Consider the following 24,722-nt stretch of genomic DNA (forward strand, 5'->3'; position numbering starts at 1 on the left):
GTGTTTTGCTCTTCTTTCAGGGAAGAAATACTCTGTAATTCCGATAAAACTTGCTCGATAGCCACGCTAACGCTAGTTTCATCGGCTGAAGCCGCCATGTTCTTTAGACTGAACTGTCGCGCTTCTCGTTGCGTCACACCTCAACCCGCCTCAAAGCCAACGCTGATTGGACGTTCGTTTGGTGAACGGCTCCAAATTTTCTTCAACGGAGAGTCTCCAGACTGATTAGCGAGTGAAACCTTGAAAGCTCGCGAGATCAGGATGGTCTCACGAGGCTAGCATCGTGAGACTGGCGATCAGTCTCTAACGACCACCTCTTCATCAAGACTAGTGTTTGATTTTCTCCCGACAAATCGCAAGGATTCTTCTTCTTCTTCCTCTCAGATGAAAACGCAGAATAATGGCGGGGGTGCAAAGAGTGAAATGGAGTTCTTTCTGTAAAATTGACAGATCGTAGTAGCCACGTTTGCTCAGCCACGTCTTTTTCCAAATACGTTGTTGCGTTTCACTCTAGCGAGCTTCATATTCCTCTTCTACTCGTTTGGCTTCTGGAAAGATGAGTCCGAGTGGGACTCCTAGGTGGGAGCTGAGTCCCACCCGGTTTTTAGACGTACAGTGTGAGCAGGTAGATCGCATTGGAGCGTCGCACAGTGTGAGAACAAACATCGTGATCGGTAAACTTTTAAACCCTGCGGTTTCGTCGTACAGTGTGAGCTGTAGCTCCGTGCAACGCTTGAATGCATGCAACAGAGTCTCAGGTCAAACCCAAACACTTTTGGACGCAGGTTTTGTTATCAATAGTTATCATTTATTATATTTCTAGACTATATTTTAAAAAACATCCTATAAAAAAAAGCAGAAATCATGTGAAACGTCTCAGTATTGTAGCAGATTTAAGAGTCTGTATAGTTTGGCTAACACCTCGTCGTTTCTCTGCGTGCAGCTCAGGCTAGATGAACCGGGTTCTGCTCCCTATGGGGTGGGGATGTGCGGCGAAGCTGAAGAAGAAGTTCCCCTCATTTATCGGGAACCAGCAGGATGAAACCGTCTCGGCTCTTCTTGAAGTCTGCGACGGTCTGCCCCGCTTTGGTTTCCACGGTGACGCTCTTGGGTTTGCCTCGCATGTGGAGCTGCAGCGCCGAGCGGCAGACCTTCACGGGGAGCAGACCTTTCCTGATGCTGGGAGACAGAGAACATCGGTTAATCAGGGACCTTGTGTCTCCATCAGCGACCTGCAGATTGAAATCAGACGGATAAACAGTCACCTGATCTTTGAAAAACTTCCTGCTTTCAAAACTTTAATGCAAAGGTTTATAAAATCCACAGAGCAACAAGTCTCAGTTATTTATTCTAAAGAGTCTAGTGTTGATATAAATGCATGTATGACATTAATGATCATATTTAACATGATTTCAGAGGTAAAACCTAGTCTGAAATTCACCCAGTTGTCAGAATGCAGGAAGGCAGTTAAGATAATGATATAAAGAACCACAAAAAAACCTAAAAAGGAAAGAAGGAGAGCCAGGCAGAAATGATGGGAATACTTTATGAAAACAGATTCACAGGAGTGTCGGTTGGATCCTTTTCTCTCACAGATTGTTATCATTAATTAGAAGAAACGTGTCGCCATCTTCTCTTCATTGGCTTCCTGTTAAATCCAGAATAGAATTTAAAATCCTCCTTCTCACATATAAAGCCTTAAATGGCCAAGCTCCATCTGATATCAGAGATCTGATTGTTCCTTATGTTCCTAACAGAGCACTTCGCTCTCAATCTGCAGGTTTACTAGTGGTTCCTAGAATTTCTAAAAGTAGAATGGGAGGCAGATCTTTTAGTTCTCAGGCTCCTCTCCTGTGGAACCAACTACCAGTTTTAGTCCGTGAGGCAGACACCCTGTCTACTTTTAAGGCTAGGCTTAAAACTTTCCTTTTTGATAAAGCTTCTAGTTAGAGTGGCTCAGGTTATCCTGAGCTATCTCTATAGTTATGATACTATAGGCTTAGACTGCTGGAGGACATAGGGACCCCTTTTTCATCATTCTGCTTCATTCTATCTCTATTCTCCCACTCTGCAGAATCTGTTAGTTCAATCTCAATCTACAGGTTTAATAGTGGTTCCTAGAACTTCTAAGTACGTTTATTGGTACTAAAGTGCTGTTTTAACGGCAAGTAGGGGAGACGTTGCAGGACATCCTAAGTTCCGAAAACTAATTTAAGGGAGATGCTTATTGAACCCCCGCCCCGTGAGACAACTGACCCGCACTGTGCCCCATACATACACACTTCTTCACTAGACGTGGATATACTTTAGTATATTCTGCTGTAAGATGAGTCTTATATTTTTGTTTTTTACTCGAGGATTCAACCTCTGCCGTTTCACAGGATGCACAGCTTTGAGCGGCAACTAGGGAGTAAACTTCTGACTAATGCAATAAGCGCCAATGGTGTAACGACACAACAAGAGGCCCGTAAGCACCATTATGTGGGTGGGCCCCATATGAAGTACAACAAGTGATAAAGGTTCAGGATATGGAGACAGTTCGATAAAATAACCAAGAAGATACAATTATGCAATTCTGAGTAGTATATGATCACACACGGAAAAATTGTGACTGCGCACCGTGAATGGAACCATTGGTGACAGCGCACCACCACATGTTAGCACAACAAGCCATCTGGCTACCTTTAGCTTCACAGCCCCCCCTCCTCTCCAACGCTCTCTACATTCATTTCCTGGTCGCAATCATAAGTCACTGTAGCAGCAACGGCCTAGCCTCGTGAGACCATCCTGATCTCGCGAGCTTTCAAGGTTTAACTCGCAGATCAGTCTGGAGACTCTCCGTTAAAGAAAATTTGGAGCCGTTCACCAAACGAACGTCCAATCAGCGTTGGCTTTGAGGCCGGTTGAGGTGTGACGCAACGAGAAGCGCGACAGTTCAGTCTAAAGAACATGGCGGCTTCAGCCGATGAAACTAGCATTAGCGTGGCTATTGAGCAAGTTTTATCGGAATTACAGAGTATTTCTTCACTGAAAGAAGAAATATAATAAATGATAACTATTGATAACAAAACCTGCGTCCAAAAGTGTTTGGGTCTGACCTGAGACTCGGTTGCATGCATTCAATCTTTGCACGGAGCTACAGCTCGAACGCTATACGACGAAACACAGGGTTTAAGAGTTTACAGCTAACGATGTTTGTTCTCACACTGTGCGACGCTCTGATGCGATCTAGCTGCTCACACTGTACGTCTAAAAACCAGGTGGGACTCAGCTGCGCAGTGAGATGGCGCTACACGGACTCGTCTATCCGGAAGCCAAACAGTAGAAGAGGAATATGAAGCTCGCTAGAGTGAAACGCAACAACGTATTTGGAAAAAGACATGGCTGAGCAAACGTGGCTACTACGGTGTGTCAATTTTACAGAAAGAACTTAATTTCACTCATTGCACCCCCGCCATGCTTCTGTGTTTTCATCTGAGAGGAAGAAGAAGAAGAAGAATCCTTGCGATTGGCCCATGACGGTCGGGAGAAAATCAAACACGATTCCTGATGGGGAGGTGGTCGTTAGAGACTGATCGCCCCTCATTAACCACTGTACACTACACGATGCTAGCCTCGTGAGACCATCCTGATCTCGCGAGCTTTCAAGGTTTCACTCGCAGATCAGTCTGGAGACTCTCCGTTAAAGAAAATTTGGAGCCGTTCACCAAACGAACGTCCAATCAGAGTTGGCTTTGAGGCGGGTTGAGGTGTGACCCAACGAGAAGCGCGACAGTTCAGTCTAAAGAACATGGCGGCTTCAGCCCATGAAACTAGCGTTAGCGTGGCTATCGAGCAAGTTTTATGGGAATTACAGAGTATTTCTTCACTGAAAGAAGAGCAAAACCCTGCTCTGGAGGCTTTTCTCAGAGGAAAAGATGTTTTTGCTCTTCTCCCGACTGGTTTCGGCAAGAGTAGCCTGGCTTGTGGTTGTGTTTTCGTCGTCGCTCTGTTAGTACGTCATATGCTTCGTTGATCTGATTGGTTTATTTGGCCCGTCTATCACCAACATAGGCCAATCAGCTAACCAGTATTTTCGCCCCTTCCCAAAATTACTTCAACAGAAGGTTTCCAGATGGATATGCGGAGCAAATCCATCTGGCGGAGTCAGGTTAACACGATGCACTATCAGGCTGAAAGTCGGCAGGATCGGAAAATGCTTGCACCACTGGAAAATCTAAGCCAACTTGGAAAATTGCCACCGGAAAGGGCAAAAAAATCGCACAGTGTACGCCCAGCTTTACGACACCTTACAAATTTCAAACATGTTTGATTCCTCCCGACCTCACGATTCCTGATCGGGAGGAGGTCATGAGAGGCTGATCGCGCCTCGTTACACCCTGAGCGCGACGCACCATCAGGTAGAAAGTCGGGCCAATAGAAAAATTCTGGCACGACTTTAAAGTCGGCCTGAAAAGGGCAAAAAATCGCACAGTGTAATCCCAACTTAAACCAACCAGGAGTACGGAAAGAGATTTGGCCCAAAATTATTGAAAGAAAACATGTTTTAAAAAACTAATTTGTAGAAAGCACATTTTAGAAAATGGAAGAGTTATTTATAATAATGTAGAAGTCCTTAATATATGTTTGCTATTTTTTTTAGCTTTTATTATTTTCCGATTTTTCTCTTTAATTTTTAGTTTTTTTCAATGTTTTTTTTACACTGCTCTGGAGGCTTTTCTCAGAGGAAAAGATGTTTTTGCTCTCCTCCCGACTGGTTTCGGCAAGAGTTTGATCTATCAATTGGCTCCTCTTCGTCGTCGCTCTGTTAGTACGTCATGTGCTTCATTGATCTGATTGGTTTATTTGGCCCGTCTATCACCAACATAGGCCAATCAGCTAACCAGTATTTTCGCCCCTTCCCAAAATTACTTCAACGGAAGGAGTCAGGTCCTAAAAGAGGAGCCTCTGCTTGCTTTGAGGAAAACATTCAAGTCAGACTTAGAAAACCTTCAGTATGAGCTTCATCAAACGAGACGATGGAGAAAGTGAGACCAGTTTCTCTACTTGACTTTGTTGTGTTTTTTGGAACCTTATAAAGAGGTTTTCCATGATTTTTTTAGGCAGCATAAAATTAAGCTTGTGGTTCCAGTTAGCACTGCATCCTCCGAAAGAAGTTTCTCTGCCTTTAAATTAATAAACACACCATAAGTCAAGAATAGCAGATATAGATGAAGACACCTGGGCATACTCATACCTAAATATGGAAAACTGTAAAACATTTTGCTTCATCTCACCAGAACTGCAGGATTTTGCCGTTCTGATTGTTTTTGTGAACTCGGTGTTGTCATATCACCAGGCAGAGGTCAACTATAATCAGTTTTAAAGAGCTTTATGTGTTTCTGTTTTGTTTTTTCTATTCTTCTTCTTCTTGTGGTTCACATTTAAAAGCACTGCCTTGTTTCGACACATCCAAATTTACCTCAAGTTTTTGTTTCCTCCTGGATTTGATTAGTCCAAGGAACACATTGAGTACTTGTTTATTTCTATTTTTGCTGTACACTTAATAAAATAATCTGTTTGTTATGTAACTGAACCTTTTATATATTGACCCCGCCCAAAATAATACCGTGCCAGCCCTGTTTTAAAAGCCTAGCTCCGGCTCTGTCTGTGTGACCCATGTTTTATAATGGAGAGCTTCTTTTCCAGAAGGTATTTCTTTCTGTGTTTCCATTGTCCAATGACGTCCATCAGCAGTAGGGACCCTTTCCTGCCCTGAATAGTGTTCTTACTGTTGACCTCATAAAAAAAGTGAAGAATGGGAGCTAAGATGAGGAGGTAGGAGCTACTATTTGGGGTATTTGGGTTGAACCCCAGGCTGATAATGTGCGGAAATGAACCATATCTGGGTTGCCTGTTAGACTTTGTGTTAAACTGGAATTCCACGGATATCCTGGATCCTAAGGAGGACATTCCTTCTCATTTCATTGCATGTTTAATGTCTCTGAAATAAGGAATAATTTGGTGGGTGAGACTTCAGCATAAACTGCTGATTGATTTGATATTAAACTGTGAGATAAATTCTAGTTAGAAAGCAAAGAAAAACTTTTCCAGGTTTGTTTTTTGGTGTTTTGCAGATATTTTACTAAAACCTGAGATTTTTTTTAAATAAAAAAGACGATGTGACTTCATGGGATCCGACGGGCTCAGGTCTCCGTCTGACAAACACCTCAAACTCCAAACCAGCGTCAGCGTCTCAAGCTCAGAGGACTCTGAGGCTGAGCCGCAAACTGATTCAAATGTTGTTGTTTTTCCGTCGCAGCGTCTGACCAGAAGCTGAGGGCTTTGCAGAGCTGCTATTTGTGGACACCTGAGTGTGGAGAAAGTAACTGATATGCTGCTGGCTTCACGTATCTAAGCCAACTTGGCAAACATGTGTCTGCTTTGGCAGCAGCCGGCCGATGAGTCAACCGGACGGACTGATCTCCTCCTGAATCATCTCTGGAAGTTAGAATTAAAGCCCAACATTTGGAAGGTGAATTAGATTTCTGCAGATTATATAATTATAGATGTTATGCAACAGTTTTGGCGTCCAGCTTCGCCAGGTGAGTGCGTCACAGCAAATTATCCGAGGAGGAACATGTGAGAGGGTTCTGGCTTTGATTTGATCCGTTACTGCCTGCAAAGTCTGGGGAGTTTATGCGAAAAATGTTGAAAGGATCCTCGAAATAAACAAAAACAATTAAAAAGTATAAGTAAGCAGATTAGTTGGTATCAACTGAAAGATTTGTGCAGAAATCTCTCCTTCCTAAAAAGTTGTTTTTGTGCTAAAACTTGAGAAATCTCAGCTTAAAGCTGCTGCTTTTCACAGATCATCTAGAAATGATGTTATTATAGATATAATTACTGTAGAGTCTGTCCACAAAAGTGGGCATATTAATGTCAAACGAGATAAAAAACACAACTTTCAAATCTTTTAACTCCATTTCTCTTCTCTGACGAAACCCAATGTGAGTTTAGTCTAATATTTTTCAAAGGCGCGGTACTTAAAGGTACACTATGCAACCGGTGTTGATTTTCCAGCGAGGCTCCCCCCACAGGGCGAAAGTATAAGTGCACTGTCGTAAATATGCTCAGTTGTTCTCCTGGTTTCTCCGTCAAGCCAGGCGCGGTTGTTTCGAGCTTAGCAGACAGGCGAACGCAACGAATCACCATGTCTGCTGCGGTAAGTGACTATTTTGTTCCAGTTTTCGAGTTTGAAAATTCTCGCTGGTTCCGCCATGATAACTGCACAAATTATCGCCACTGCGCTAGCAACGAGCATGCCTTTCACTGGGGGCGTGTAGCAGTTCTCGCCGTAAAGCAAGACCGACTCTCGCGATGCACGAGACTTCTGAGCCTGTGGGTGCGGGCCGAGGGCTCCTGCAATTGCAAGTACGGTATTTCCCCTACAGACCACCAGGGCGGCAGAGAAAACCTTTGTTCGACCTGAAATTACTCATTTAATCATCCAAAGCGTTATGGAACACATTAATTAACTGAAAAATGTCATCAATGGATCATGATCTATACCTTAAACTAATACGTCTGCAGCGTTTATTGGTAAAAAAATAATCATATTTTCCTCTCGATCACAGAGTCTGGGAGCGGCCATTTTTGCCCAACTATAGTAGCCCCTCCCTCCTGCCATATTCCAGCAGTGACGTCACGGTGCGGTAAGCCTAGCGCCATTCTCCCCGCTTTACAAGCTAAATCAATGGGAACTACTAGACACATCTGCAATCAACAACAATTATTGAAGATTTCCAGAGGACTTCACCATTGAAATTCACCAGAGCTATAGTGAAACTGACAATGCCCACGTGCATGGCAGCTGGATGCTGGAATACATCGGGTAAAAGTGGGAAAAAAAGAGTTATTCCACCTTTCTGATTCCTGATCCTCCACGGACGGGTTGGTCGTTGGATCGCCAACTTGAAGAGGGAGGATTTGCCATCGAACTTCTGGCCAGAGAAAAAACCCGTAATATGTAGCCAACATTTGGAAGAAGAATGTTTTCAAGATGAGTTGGATAATAACGCGTTGTGACAAACACCAGATACAGCACTGGGACTTGATCAACAGCCGATACCGCACCGTGACGTCACTAACCAGTAGGTGGCAGTAGTGTTCTTTGACAAACATGGATGCCTCCAGTAAAGCACATTCACATGAAAATTACTCTGAATTAAAAACACTGATCATTATGTAATCAGTATGTAATAAATTTATACTTAAAGTACTTTCAGAAGTTTGAATTCTGAATATGACCGCACTTCTCCTTTAAAAAAAGCACTAGCAGTAAAACGGAATGAACAATAAATCAAGTTGAACACATTTTAAACTAATAAAATATGAATTAATAATTAATCGTAAATCGATTATTTGTTTATGAATGACTTCCTGGAGGCTCTCTGTCTACCCAGACTCAGCTAAAACAGCAAAGTGAAATATTTTTAAATGTCCTACAGTGACCTCAGAAATAGCTGGAAAAAAGCACACCACACTTTTCAGATTTTCTTTTCAGAATGCTTCTGAAAACTGTGGTTTGGTTGCTTTAAATCTTGGCTGTAGACGACGAATGACAAACATCAAGCTTTAAATGCTTCTTTATTCCTTAATAATTCAGTTCAGTCCCAGATTGGATCATCTCATTTTTAATTTAATGTTTTAAGTTGAGTGAGAGATTTAGCTGCAGCATCAGAGGAACAACAGCATCTGTTATTCATCTAAACTCTAAAACTCATATTCTCTGACAATCTATCTCTTGTTCTGGTAAATATAGCCAGTGCTGCTCCTCATCTGCAGTGTTGCTCTCCAACATGTGATCATATAATCGTTCTGTAACACAGGAAGCGTTTGCTCGGCGCTTCTCAGCAGAGTGGAGCGTAAAATCGGATTTTCTGTCAATGTTGACGTCTCTCAGCTTTGTTTCTGCTCCTGATGTTTATCTTTGCTTTGTTTCTTGTTATTCTTAAATGTATTTATGGTTGATTCCTGGAGAAAAACAACATCCTCTAAAACAACTCTATGGTGTCTATCTTAAAAAGATCACAACTAAAATGTCTGCACAATTAATCAGATCAATCGATTATTGAAATAATTATCAACTAATTTAGTAATTGATTAATCATAAACTCAAGTCTAGAGACGGTAAAACATGTATTTAGCTGACAGGGTGACCCTCTTAGAAAAAAAAACAGAAACATGAACAAATAGATGATGCTCTATAATCCAGAATTCATTAAAAGGGAAAAGTTTTATTTTCCCCTGGTTTAAAGAATGGCGCTAGGCTTACCGCACCGTGACTTCACTGCCAGGAGATGGCAGGAGGGAGGTGCTACTATATTTGGGAAAAAATGGCCGCTCCCAGACTCAGTGATCGCAACAAAAATAATTTTTAATTTTTTTACTGATTAACTCTAAATTCATTATATCACTGTGAACGTGATATTTGATTATTCCTTGCTGAACGGACTTTTCCTTTAAAAGGAACGTTTTTCATAATTGTAATGATATTGCCGGCCACTAGAGGCCGCTAACCTGACTCCGCCAGATGGATTTTCTCCGCATATCCATCTGGAAACATTCCGTTGAAGTAATTTTGGGAAGGGGCGAAAATACTGGTTAGCTGATTGGCCTATGTTGGTGATAGACGGGCCAAATAAACCAATCAGATCAACGAAGCATATGACGTACTAACAGAGCGACGACGAAGAGGAGCCAATTGATAGATCAAACTCTTGCCGAAACCAGTCGGGAGAAGAGCAAAAACATCTTTTCCTCTGAGAAAAGCCTCCAGAGCAGTGTTTTGCTCTTCTTTCAGTGAAGAAATACTCTGTAATTCCGATAAAACTTGCTCGATAGCCACGCTAACGCTAGTTTCATTGGCTGAAGCCGCCATGTTCTTTAAACTGAACTGTGGCGCTTCTCGTTGCGTCACACCTCAACCCGCCTCAAAGCCAACGCTGATTGGACGTTTGTTTGGTGAACGGCTCCAAATTTTCTTCAACGGAGAGTCTCCAAACTGATTAGCGAGTGAAATCTTGAAAGCTCGCGAGAGCAGGATGGTCTCACGAGGCTAGGAGGCCGCATCCTTCAGCAGAAATTCACTGGTAGAACAGAACCATAAATGGATCCAAATTCCAGTGTAGATTATTTCCACTGTTTAATGAATCCAGGGATCCAGGATGGACTTTCTGTTATACTGCTTTTCAACTGGTTGTAAATCTGTTTAAACTGGGGAACAATCAGGTTTTAGTGGCGGTGGGAACAGCTCACTGTCAACAAACAGCGCCACTTGCTTCTGATTTTACATTTGATAAATATGAATCAGGTCTGATGAGAGGAATTCGGAAAGATAATAGAGAGAAACAAGCACACTGACTACGCCCTGGCTTCCTTACATGTTGCTCTCCATTGTTTACTATCCTGATTTCTGTCGCACTGGTGACATCATCAACGCTAAACCAGCGTAATGATGACACTGGACACACAGCTTCCAGCGAGGGGATAGACAACCTTTTTTGCAAGTGGGAAGGGAGCCAAATGCCAATTGTTAGCAGGTCGACCCATGTTGGAAAAACACGCAAATTTTACTGCGAAAAAGGCTTAATAGGAAATCTAAACTTTGGATAAACTTCTTCAGTTCTCCTAAATGGGCCCATTTAGCGGCGCTGCATGGAGGAGCAGCAGAACTTCTCTGTTCGGATCAGAAGGAGATGATAGAAAAGTAGACGACATTACGCTAAACGATTGGAACACGCTAGCAGTTAGCATGGTAGATGGAGAAGAATGATTTAATGACCTTCATGGAGCCGAGTTTTAAAATTCCTCTGAGAGCAACCAGAACCTCTGATAGCAAAACAAAGTCTCTCCGAGCTCTGATTGGTGGATTAAACTAAAAACAGAGCTAGCTCTCTCAGAGTTAGCATCTCTGACATAATAGTTGGACAGTATGTCACAGCGACATACCCTGTTTTTGATGGATTAGCATCTCTGCCAATCGGTTTTACTAATTTTATTCATTTTTATTTCATATAGTAACCTAACAGGCTTCTGGTTTGTTTATCTTATAAATAATGTAAGAAAACATGTTTTTATTTAAGCAGTTAATGTTAAATACGGCTGGAAGAATAAAAAGGTCAAATATAATTATATATATTCTAAAATCAGAATATATATTAAACTTATGTTTAGCGCTTTATATTTTCGAAATAACCACTTGATAGAAGTGAAAATTTTATTTTAAAATGGCAGTTTATTAATTGATTGTTATTTGATTGATAAGATCAATGAGCTTTGGTGTCATTCAATAATCGATAACTAGCATCCTTAATCTAACCATCCATTGCATCTCTGGGATGCTGTGCTGCTGTAAGGAGGAGGGGCTCCTCATTCTGAAGCAGGTTTTATGTCTCCTTCAGTTTCAATTCTCTTATTCCCTGAAACGCTCGGTTCTGACTTCTTCTCTGATTTCAGAGCGTGCGTTCCTGTGAACGCGGCAGGAACCGCTGTTTGAACACGGCCTCCACTCTGACAGCCAGTCTGGTAATTCATGAAGACGAAGCTGCAGACAGAACTGGGGCAAAGCAGCAGTTACCGCGGAAACATCAAACCCTCCTCAAAATCTTCACCTTCCGGTCTCCTGGTCCAACTTTAATGAAATTCAGAATCAGACCTGATTAGGAGAAAAACTACGGATTAAATGATTCTGATCTCTCAACTAAAACTGGTTTTCTTCAGAAATTATTTTCTGATGAGATTTTTGTTAAAAAATGTGATTCATTTAGATAACACGATAAAAAGTAATATTTCCTTAAAGACTTAGCAATGGTTTCTAGGCGCAGTCAAGGAGTTGAGGGGATCCGTTTTGGCAGCATTAAGGGCTGAGATATTTTTGCCACAGATATTTTTGATTTATACTCAATATTGAAGCTTGGTCTGCGCTGTTATTCCACGCCACAACTTAAGAGGGACAATCATGAACTAGCTGTGGCTCTAGATACGGCCGAGGCGGTGAGGAAGTGGGGGCAAGTTTGTGCAAAAACGGAGGGACATGAGGGCCAAAAAGAGTGGGGATCATGGTGGAAAAGGGTCAAAGCGTTCTCGCGCACCTCGCTCTTCTAGCGGGTCCATTTTCCACAATGGCGGTCATACAAACAAAACCAAACAGGAAGTACGCATAGAGTAGAGCGGATGTAGAATTGACCAATCAGAGGCCTCCTGTCTGCGGTCACCTACAAATTCTGGAGAGGTGGAGCAGAGTGTAAAGGGGCGGGCACATCTGCGTTAACTGCGACACACATGCAGACGACCTGATTTCAGAGTATAAATCAGCCTTTACGATTGTGTCTCTGTTATTTACAGATGATTTGGTTCTGTTGGCTTCATCGGGGCGTGATCTACAGCTCCCATTAGAGCGGTCCGCAGTGTGAAGCGGCCGGGATGAGGATCAGTGCCTCCAAATCCGAGCCGGAAAAGGGTAGAGTGTCTTCTCAGATGTCTTCTCAGTTGGGGAGGATCTACTGCCCCTAGTGGAGGAATTTAAGTATCTTGGGGTCTTTTTGACGAATGAGGGGAAGATGGAGCGGGAGATCGATAGGCGTCTGCTGTGAAGCGTTCGTTGTACCAATCTGTTATGGACCGGATATCTGTCCAGCCAGCAGTCGTCTTCATGAGGATGTTTTCTTCTGACCCAGACTGAAAACTTCTGGAGACTCAGAAAACCTCTGCAGCTGTTTGGAGTTAATTATCTACTATAGGCTTTATATTAATCTACTTTTCTGAGACGCTGCTTTAGGATTGCCAGCTATAACCATCAAATATAAAGGTTTGAAATATTCCCCGCAGCGTTATCAATCTGTTTACTGGAATATATGAATTCCAGGTTCGGAAATGATGGGAATATTCCGGATATTTTTACTTTTAGGGATGTAGATTTATCCTCTGCTGTATGTCAGCTTTGACTAGAGAAGATGTTGATTGAAGGGTTTTGAGGGTAAAGCAGAAGTTTGATCCAACCTGCGGTCGTTCTGCTCAGCCAACCTGACCAGCGGGTTGCAGCTTTTCCTCAACTTTAGGCAATTAGCAAGAAACGTCCGAAGTTTTTAAGACTTAGATACTTTTTAGTTCAGAGATCGCTGAACCCAAAATACGGTGATGAGAAAAGTAAGTAAACCCACTTTTAGATCCAAGGGATTTTTGTCAAGATAGAACTCACCTGGTCTCTAAGGTTCTAACAATAATTTAATTCTAATTTCAGGTGTTTTGAAACGAAAATATTTAAAGAAAAATTTAGCCAAAATGAGAAAAGATGGTTTAAATAAATGAGTAAACCCTCCTTCCTTCCACTGCAAAACATTCAACTGCTGAATTTTTTGCAGCTGATTTTTTTTGCAGCCGAATTTTTTTGCTGCTTAAATTTTTGCAAGCTATTTTGTACCAGAAATAAATTCAGTGTAAGGAATTCAATTAAAAAATTTTATGTAAAAAAATTGCGTTTTTAAAATTCGGTGTAGAAAAAAAACGCAGATTCCAATGTTTTTCTTCCATAACTGAGCGACCCATGTAGAGCAGGAATTGTGTACCAAGATTGCGAATTTTTTGCAGATGATTTCTTTGCAGCAGAATTTTTCTTTGCAGCTGAAATTTTTGGGAGCAAATTTTTACCAGAAATAAATTTAGTGTAAGAAATTCAATAAAAAAATGTTATTAAAAAAAATTACGTTTTTAAAATTTGGTGTACAAAAAAAAACGCAGATTCCAATGTTTTTCTTCCATAACAGAGCGACCCGTGTAGAGCAGGAATTGTGTACCAAGATTGTGAATTTTTGCAGATGATTTCTTTGCAGCTGAATTTTTTGCAAGCAAATTCTTTACCAGATATAAATTCAGTGTAAGGAATTCAATAAAAAAAATTTAATTTAAAAATTACGTTTTTAAAATTTGGTGTACAAAAAAAAACGCAGATTCCAATGTTTTTCTTCCATAACGGAGCGACCCGTGTAGAGCAGGAATTGTGTACCAAGATTGCGAATTTTTTGCACATGATTTCTTTGCAGCGAAGTTTTTTTGCAAGCAAATTTTTTACCAGAAATAAATTCAGTGTAAGGAATTCAATTAAAAAATTGAATTTAAAAATTCCGTTTTTAAAATTTGGTGTAGAAAAAAACGCAGATGCCAATGTTTTTCTTCCATAACTGAGGAATTGTGTACCAAGATTCTGAAAAAAAACATTTTGCTTTTAAGATAAAAAAATATATTCGTCTGTCAATCTGCTCTATCCAGAACTCCTCAAGTGGAAAAGTTTTAGTTTCACCTGGTTTGATTTAATAAATGTCTTTTTTAATGAACATTTTGCTTTTTGATTATTAATCAAAAAAATAATTGACTGATTAATCAATTTGCAAAATAATCTTGCAGCCCTAATCAATTTATATCGCAATATAACTTTATTCGATAACGGTGATGTTACATTTGAACATATTTTGCGGGTTTTCTATATATGCTGCAGTCTGTGGTTAGCAGCAGGTCGGAAAGGTGAGCGATAATGTCCACCACAGTCAGCCATTATTGGCACACGGTAGAAAAATACCACAGATCCTTCAGATCCTCTCGCTCCAATCCAATTTCTCCTGCCGTTAAGAAAAGCCTCCATTTTCCTCCTGCATCCTCCAGATGCTGCGTCCGGGTTCATAGAAACAATCTCCAGGGCAACAGCTTCAACTTCGGCCTCACATCCAGCCAGGCCTTCGGCTGTGATGCAGTCAGGCGGGTCAGAGAGGACCACCCACAGGATTCGCTCAGGCGTCACACGATTAATCGACCTCTTGAGCCGTTCTGGTTCCCATCATCATGACCAACCCCATCGGTCCAAGCAGGACCCTCTGACTGGGCCGCTTCCCATGTCTCCTCCATTCTGGGAAGAAATGACTCAGCCGCAGTCAGTGATTTTTCCAAGTAGCAGAAAATATGACTTTTCATGCAATAACAGTTTCAAACACAGCTTGAGTCGCTGTGCGAGGTGCGTGAACGGTCTGATTAATCTTCAGACACGTTGAGGAGTTAATCAAAGAGCCGGAGCAGAAGCTGAGCCTCTCATCTCAACCGTTTCACCGGATGTTCAGACGTAGAGCAGAATCCAAACTCTTAACCTTTCCGTTTGCGTAAACAGATCATCTGTTGGTCAAGTTTGAAAAGTCTTTGGTTAAAGATTGTTTCTTTTTCTTCCCTAATGTGTGTCTAACAGCTTTAGTTACGTTGATTTGCAAATTTTATCCTCTGTCTATTTACATATATTAAAAAATTAAAAGCTTGGTTTCGCATTTAAAAAAATGTTTTAGATGTCCTTACTTCAGATAGTTTTTGATGCCCAGATCATTCAGATCACAAAATCCATTGATCATCCATCCATCCATCCATCATCCATCCATCGATCATCCAGCCATCCATCCATCATCCATCCATGATCCATCATCCATCCATCCATCATCCATCCATCCATCCATCATCCATCCATCCATCCATCCATCATCCATCCATCATCCATCCATCCATCCATCATCCATCCATCCATCCATCCATCGATCATCCAGCCATCCATCCATCATCCATCCATGATCCATCATCCATCCATCGATCATCCAGCCATCCATCCATCATCCATCCATGATCCATCATCCATCCATCCATCATCCATCCATCCATCCATCATCCATCCATCGATCATCCATCCATTCATCATCCATCCATCCATCATCCATCCATCGATCATCCATCCATGATCCATCATCCATCCATCCATCCATCCATCCATCATCCATCCATCCATCATCCATCCATTCATCATCCATCCATCCATCCATCATCCATTCATCATCCATCCATTGATTATCCATCCATCCATCCATCATCCATCCATTCATCATCCATCCATCCATCCATCATCCATCCATCGATCATCCATCCATGATCCATCATCCATCCATCCATCCATCCATCATCCATCCATCCATCATCCATCCATTCATCATCCATCCATCCATCCATCCATCATCCATTCATCATCCATCCATTGATTATCCATCCATCCATCCATCCATCATCCATCTATTCATCATCCATCCATTCATCATTCATCCATCCATCATCCATCCATCATCCATCCATTGATTATCCATCCATCCATCCATCCATTCATCCATCCATCCATCCATTCATCATCCATCCATCCATCCATCCATCATCCATTCATCATCCATCCATTGATTATCCATCCATCCATCCATCATCCATCCATCATCCATCCATTCATCATCCATCCATCCATCTTCCATCCATCCATCATCCATCCATCCATCATCCATCTATTCATCATCCATCCATTCATCATCCATCCATCCATCATCCATCCATCATCCATCCATTGATTATCCATCCATCCATCCATCCATTCATCCATCCATCCATCCATCATCCATCCATCATCCATCCATCCATCCATCCATCCATCATCCATTCATCATCCATCCATTGATTATCCATCCATCCATCCATCATCCATCCATCATCCATCCATTCATCATCCATCCATCCATCTTCCATCCATCCATCATCCATCCATCCATCCATTCATCATCCATCCATTCATCATCCATCCATCCATCCATCCATCATCCATCCATCCATCATCCATCCATCCATCATCCATCCATTCATCATCCATCCATCCATTCATCATCCATCCATTCATCATCCATCCATCATCCATCAGCCATTCATCATCCATCCATTGATCATCCATCCATCCATCCATCATCCATCCATCCATTGATCATCATCCATCCATCCATCCATCCATCATCCATCCATCCATCATCTATCCATTCATCATACATCCATCCATTCATCATCCATCCATCCATTCATCATCCATCCATTCATCATCCATCCATCATCCATCAGCCATTCATCATCCATCCATTGATCATCCATCCATCCATCATCCATTCATCCATTGATCATCATCCATCCATCATCCATCCATCCATTCATCATCCATCCATCCATCATCCATCCATCCATTCATCATCCATCCATTCATCATCCATCCATTCATCATCCATCAGCCATTCATCATCCATCCATTGATCATCCATCCATCCATCATCCATTCATCCATTGATCATCATCCATCCATTGATCATCCATCCATCATTTCAGTGACTAAATATTTTAATGCAGTCATAATAATCAGGGATTTCCTAAAAAAAATAAATCTACTCTCCTCCTCCCAGTTTAACCACTTTATATATATAAGTTTTCAGAGTTTTATTCAATTCAGTTTATTTCTATAGCGCCAATTCACAACATGTCATCTTAAGGCACTTTACAGTTCAACCAGATCATCCAGTCAAATTGGAATGGCCCATACCTGTCTATGTCTCTGAAAGGGGGGTCGTTAAAGAGAATTATTGGCTTGGCTGAACAGGCGAGGTCTTCTGTTCCCCTGGAAAGGGGTTGGGGCTGGGATGATCGCAAGAACGGATCAACTCTATTGCTGTTTGAGTATCTTGATGCAGCAAGGCATTTTCTAGGCACAAAAAAGACTTTGAAAAGCGGTTTTAAAAGTTTTTAAACAAACCTTATGTTTTTTTTGGTACTTTATTCTAAATGTTGGCTCCCTGGACTCATTGGCATCATCTGGCTGTCATGAATCTTAGCCAACTGACATCATATCTGGGATCCCTAAAGGCTAGTGGAAGCAGCGTAATAAAGACAGTGTAGCTAAAAAACTGGGAATTTACACCAATATACAGGGCAAAAAGAAACCAAGTTACTGAAGGGTTAAAGGGGCGAAAGATGACCAAACATATCAAATAAAAAGTAGTTTTATAGTAGGTCTTTAATATAAGATACAGCAGACTTAAATAATGGGTTTTTCTATGGATGAAAACTGGGTCTGATTATCATGAGAGAAACATTTGGTCACAACTGACACTGAATTATTCCCTGAAAAACAGCAGTTTTTCCACTCAGTCAGTCATTCAGTCACACTCTGCAGAGGACAAGCAGATGAAATCAGCTGGAATCACGTTTAAATGGGAAGATTATAGAGTCTCATGGTTTTCCAGTGAAAAGTCCAACATAAACAGGACACAATGTCCTACACTGTCTTTGATTCTACAGGGGGTGATATTTATAAACATACATCTCTACTACTGTCCTAGATGACATTAAAACACGGTTTCTAGGTCAAAGCCATAGAATACAAAGATAGAATGATTCTAGTGTTTAAGCTCCATCCTCCAAGCTTATTTTTCATTTTCTCTGATACACACAAACTCATATATCAATTCAATTTATTTCTATAGCGCCAATTCACAACACATGTCATCTCAAGGCACTTTACAGTTCAACCAGATCATCCAGTCAGATTGATTCAAATTAATCATATTCTAGATTATTCAAAGTAGCCATCTTTTGCTTTGGTTACTGCTTCGTAAAACTCTTGGCATTCTCTTGATCAGCTTCCAGAGGCCGTCACCTGAAATGGTCTTCCAACAGTCTTGAAGGAGATGCATGCTGGGAGATGTAGTTCCAGTCAGGTTGACACAAGGATAAATAGACCTCAATGTGGTCTCAGCCTTGATACATGCGTAAGTATTCAAGCTTTAGCTGAGATGCACAACTGTGCTACCAGATTAAGTCGTTTTCAAAAAGAAATACTTCAGTTTTAACATGTTCAAACACCCAGAATTACAGCTACATTAATAATGTTTGTAGGAAACAAAACCATCTGTAAATTTGTCAAGGTTTCGGTGAAGTAAGAGGATTTGTGTTTGCATGGATCGCTCACCTTCACTGAGAAAGCAAAGGTTCCTCTGGAGAGGCCTGCGTGTTGCTGCAGGTGGTTTAGTAAGGGAAGCCATCATAAAAAATCTATCAAGTACTGGATTTGATGGTTTGTAGAAAGAGCAAACATTAATAAAAAATGTCAGCCCACTTTTTAACATCTCTTTTTATATCTTCATCACTGGAAAAAATCTAAATCTAGAAAAGTTATTTTTTCTTAAAATAAGTGCATTTTTTCTTAGATTGAGGAGGTAAAAGAGACATTTTGCCAATAGACCAAGACAATTTACACTTAAAATAAGAAAACACAATTGCATTGTCTTATTTTAAGTGCATATTATCTAATTATCTTATTTTAAGAGTAAAATTACTCATTCCATTGGCAAACTATCTCATTTACCTACTGTAATTAAGGGTAAATACACTTAATTTAAAAAGTTTTTACTTATTTCTAGATCATTTTTCCACAACAACTCTCACAAACTGTATTTTCAGGTGGACAGCCAATAGTAAGTCCTTGGTAAATACGAGGGGTGGGACCAAGTTTTTGGCCCTTTTATAAATCGATAATAATGTCATGATTTTGGAAGGTTATATTCATTACATTTTAAAAAATTGTCTCGTTACTTTAGTTTTGAATCATTTCAATGGAGTTACCGTTATTATTTTTCACGTCATCAATACCAAATTCAATCTAATTGGATGGGAATCTATGTTGCATTTGACGCACCACTACAAGATGAATCGACAGATTCGGCGGTATTCATTGGCGGCAAATCATTGCAGCTTGGTGGCGGTGGCGTTAGCATAGTAGCATGGACGACGAGATGATTGAAAATGGACACAACGGAGATCTAGTCCTATTGGCAGACATCCATTTAAAATGTAGGCAACGGCATGAAAAAAGTGGTTTCTACTTTTACTTTTATACTTTAAGTAAATTTACAAGCCTGTACTTTGTTACTTTTACTTGAGTAAAGAAGTTTAATCAGTACTTCCACTTTTACCAGAGTATTTTTTAACACAAGTATCTGTACTTTTACTCAAGTACGGAAAGTGAGTACTTTTGCCATCTCTGCTTAAAGTCGTAGGGAAGCAGCTGTTCCAACCGTTGCATTTCCGAATTCCCCCTGAGTGGTGCACGACTTTACACCAGTGAATGAAGTGAATGTGATTGGTCGATTATTAAGGGGGCGGGATTGTTGTGGCGGAAGGTTCACAAGCAAGTTTGATTTTAGCCGGTTTGTTGGAAGCATCTTGCTAACCAGTTAGCAACTTAGTGCTAGCAGGTTCCCATTGGGAAATTCCATTGGGACCAAGTAGCACTAAATTGGTGACTTAGAAACGACGCTGTCAAGGAACGCTATGGACAGCGGAAACATGCAAGAGGAGGAGAGTTTAGTGTCGGAGGTCGTGGATGAGTCTCCTCCGTCATCCATTTTTTATTTAGAGGAGGAAAGCGGGGATGAAGATGTTGTGGAAGAGGACGCCAGGGCGGCAGAAGCTTGGTTTGGTGTAGAAGGCTTCCAGCCGTCCATGTTTGAGCCCTTGCCTCGCAACGCTGCCAGTTCTGTTAGCTCTACGCCTGCCGAAGACACAGACGTCCATCCCCGTGAACACTGGGACGCAACTCAATGGGACAGGAAAGGATTCTGATTTCAACCGTAGCGTAGATTAGCTGCGACATATGAATCAATATGAATCATATGAATATGATTGGCCGAATTTAGGTGTTCAGGCTGACGAGAACTAACTGGCCTGCAGAAGATAACGGAAAAACAAAAACAGATTTTAAGACAGGATTTTTAAAAATATATAAATTTTCTAACTTTTGGTAAAAAATGGTCTGATAAAGAGTATATTTATATACATGTTTAAGTCAGGATGATTTGACTTTGAAATATGATTTCCCTACGACTTTAATGAGCAAAGACAAAATCTCTGGTTGCTATGGTTACTCCCACCTTTTATAGCTTCAATGGGACAGACAGGGAAAGAACCCTACTGAGCTTTGTCGGTTAAAGTTTTTAAGGTTTGTTAAATAGATTCTTGTTAAAAGTTAAATATTTATGTATGATTGTAGTGTTTTATGTAGATTCAACATTTTTAGGACATTCTTAAAATTCTTTTTCTGAGTAAAATTTCTTACAGCTAAAACGGGCTAATCCAGAATTTTTTTCTCTTAAGTCATACAGCAGCTTTAGAGACATAGTAAAAAAATGGACAGAAATATAAAAATTTTATGCATGAAATTATAAACAATACAAAGTCAGAATTATCCCAATGTCTTCTGAACATTTAGCAGCAAAGTAAAAAAAAAACAAAAAACAAAACTCAATTTACAGGTGCTGGTCATAAAATTAGAATATCATGAAAAAGTAGATTGATTTCAGTAATTCCATTTAAAAAGTGAAACTTGTATATTATATTCATACATTACATACAAACTCATATATTTCAGATGTTTATTTTGTTTAATTTTGATGATTACAAATGACAACAAATGAAAATCTCAAATTCATCATATCAGAAAATTAGAATATTACTGAAGACCAATAAAAACAAAGGATTTATAGAAATGTTGGCCAACTGAAAAGTATGAACATGAAAAGTATGAGCATGTACAGCACTCAGTATTTAGTTGGGCCTCCTTTGGCCTGTATTACTGCAGCAATGCGGCGTGGCATGGAGTCGATCAGTCTGTGGCACTGCTCAGGTGTTATGATAGCCCAGGTTGCTCTAATAGTGGCTTTTAGCTCTTCTGAATTGTTGGGTCTGGTGTATTGCATCTTCTTCTTCACAATACCCCATAGATTTTCTATGGGGTTAAGGTCAGGAGAGTTTGCTGGCCAATTAAGAACAGGGATACCATGGTCCTTCAACCAGGTACTGGTAGCTTTGGCACTGTGTGCAGGTGCCAAGTCCTGTTGGAAAATGAAATCTGCATCTCCAAAAAGTTGGTCAGCTGCAGGAAGCATGAAGTGCTCTAAAACTTCCTGGTATGTGGCTGCGTTGACCCTGGACCTCAGAAAACACAATGGACCAACACCAGCAGATGACATGGCACCCCAAACCATCACTGACTGTGGAAACTTTACACTGGACTTCAAGCAACGTGGATGAAGTGCCTCTCTTCTTTTCCTCCAGACTCTGGGACCTTGATATCCAAAGGAAATGCAAAATTTACTTTCATCAGAGAACATGACTTTGGACCACTCACCAGCAGTCCAGTCCTGTTTCTCTTTAGCCCAGGCAAGACGCTTCTGACGCTGTCTGTGGTTCAAGAGTGGCTTGACACAAGGAATGCGACAGCAGAAACCCATGTCTTTCATACGTCTGTGTGTGGTGGTTCTTGAAGCACTCACTCCAGCTGCAGTCCACTCTTTGTGAATCTCCCCCACATTTTTGAAGGGGTTTTGTTTCACAATCCTCTCCAGGGTGCGGTTATCTCTCTTGCTTGTACACTTTTTTCGACCACATCTTTTCCTTCCCTTCGCCTCTCTATTAATGTGCTTGGACACTGAGCTCTGTGAACAGCCAGCCTCTTTAGCGATGACCTTTTGTGTCTTGCCCTCCTTGTGCAAGGTGTCGATGGTCGTCTTTTGGACAACTGTCAAGTCAGCAGTCTTCCCCATGATTGTGTAGCCTATAGAACTAGACTGAAAGACCATTTAAAGGCTTTTGCAGGTGGTTTGAGTTAATTAGCTGATTAGAGTGTGGCACCAGGGGCCATCAATTTTGAACCTTTTCACAATATTCTAATTTTCTGATATGATGAATTTGAGATTTTCATTTGTTGTCATTTGTAATCATCAAAATTAAACAAAATAAACATCTGAAATATATGAGTTTGTATGTAATGTATGAATATAATATACAAGTTTCACTTTTTAAATGGAATTACTGAAATCAATCTACTTTTTCATGATATTCTAATTTTATGACCAGCACCTGTATAGGATGACTGAGGGAAATCTGTAAAAGGAGATGAATTTGGATTTTCTCTGCACCATTTAAAAACTGAATGAGTTTCTGCTGTAAAGTTATGCATTTTTTTTTATCCTTTCATGTATTTATCTTTATGTGAAAAACAAAATTTATGTAAAGAAAACCAGGAAAGAAAAAAGTTGTCACAGCATCATCCGAACCAATTTCCTGACAGGTAACGGAAAACTGCAATAAGGCTCCTGCAGTGAGTCTGTTCTAGAATATGTAATAAAAGCCACAAAATTAGGTCAGAACATTATCAACTAATGAGAAAAACAGAGGAAATGATTCAATGAGTCACTGCCAAATTAATCGGAATCGGTTTGTGATCGATTCTGCAGCCAGACAAATTTAGAGTTCCTAATCTTTTACTGAAGGTTTCAGATCTTTAATTACAGCGTGATGGAGAAATTCAAATATTTATAATTCAAATATAAAACAAGGAATTAATGTAGTTTGTCTGGAAAGTGTGAACATTTCTGCTCCATCCAAACATGGCGGCTCAGCCTGAGGTGCTTCTAATGTAATTGTTTCATTAATTAGTTTCCTGAATAAAGAAAGCTCCTCAGCCTTTTGGTCCAGAGCCGATCAAACCCCTAAATCCTGCTTTTCGGTCTCCATCCCGGATCCCCCAGCTGTCCCAGCAGATGGTCCGCCCCCACCCAAAACACACAAACACACCCATATTCCTCCCCCTGCAGACATACCGACAGACGCACATTCAGGAGGGGGAGCGTCAGGGATGAATGGGTGAGTCGGATCAGAAGGCAGTAGGAAGAGTAGGAACACGCGCCGCAGAGGGAACAACAAACCGATGGGAAGTGACAAGGAATCAGACGCAGCAGCTTTGAAGTCAGATTTCACCTCGTGCTGCTGATGCTGCCTCCGCTGACCTAGTTCTGTGCAACGCCGTGCTTCGGCGCCGGCTCTGTGAAGCGAGACGGCCTCAGATTCAGGCGCAGCTGTCTGTACTGAGGGGATGAGGAGGAAGGAGTCAAAGTCCCTATGCAGTTTTAGGCTGCGTCCCTCATCCCCATTCTCCAGATGTAGAAATGTTAATAGAATAGACATCCATTATCTGTTCTAGGTTGTGTCCCTCTCTTCTTGTCCCTTTTCTTCTTGTTTTCCTCTCTATGTTTTGTACTCAGCTGACTTTTGTCTCTAAAGGAATGAAAGATTTTTTCCAAGCACTAAGCTCACTTAGCTGATTGCTCCTTCCTGTGTTTCCAAAAAGGCCAAAGTAAATAACCCAGTCCTTCTTTTCACTGTAGACAAGCCATGATCTGCTTATCTGTTCTCCATTTTTCATTTGGATGAAATAATAGCTGCATGAATCATGACAGCAGACAAGATAGAGGAGAGCAGGAGGCGGGGTTACAAATCTACTCGCTCTGGAGAGCAGAGTTCGCTGCTTTTAGATGTTGTCTCCAAAGACTCCAGTAGCAGAAAAAAGTCTCTAGATTTGGCGCTAGGAGCTTTTTAGAAATCAAAGTGCTAGAGGGGTCTGAAAAGTGGCTAAATATAGAGACTAAAGCGCTAAGTTGGCAACACTGCTCTTTGCATGGTTTGTTTTCAAATGGTTTGCTGCTGTCTGTTTGGACCTTTCTGAACATGTGCAGCAAATGGACTGATCCAATATGGTGGACACTGAAGGGGGGGGGCTGAGACACACTTAATATTATCAGTGTTCTGATGGCATTTTAGCAAAAGGATTTTAATCAAAAACATAATTAATGCACACAAATAAGGAATAATTGTATTAACCAAACATGGAAACACAGTTTTATGGGGCCCCCAGGAACTTGGGGCCCTAGGCGACTGCCTGGTATTGCCTAATGATAAATCCCCTCCTGCTGCAGAGC

General features: G+C 40.9%; 1 protein-coding gene across 1 annotated transcript in view; it reads right to left on the reverse strand.

The window, feature by feature from the left end:
• Window positions 1–786: 786 nt before the first annotated feature.
• Window positions 787–24,722, reverse strand: part of myo1g (myosin IG) — a 127,059-nt gene continuing 103,123 nt past the window's right edge. The window contains exon 20 of the mRNA XM_038296050.1: window positions 787–1,179. Within this exon, the coding sequence (XP_038151978.1) occupies window positions 1,017–1,179 (163 nt within the window). The 3' untranslated portion in view covers window positions 787–1,016. The remainder of the gene's footprint in view (window positions 1,180–24,722) is intronic.

This window comes from Cyprinodon tularosa, unplaced genomic scaffold (assembly GCF_016077235.1).
Source record: "Cyprinodon tularosa strain WSP-4 unplaced genomic scaffold, ASM1607723v1 ctg366, whole genome shotgun sequence".
Lineage (NCBI taxonomy): Eukaryota > Metazoa > Chordata > Actinopteri > Cyprinodontiformes > Cyprinodontidae > Cyprinodon > Cyprinodon tularosa.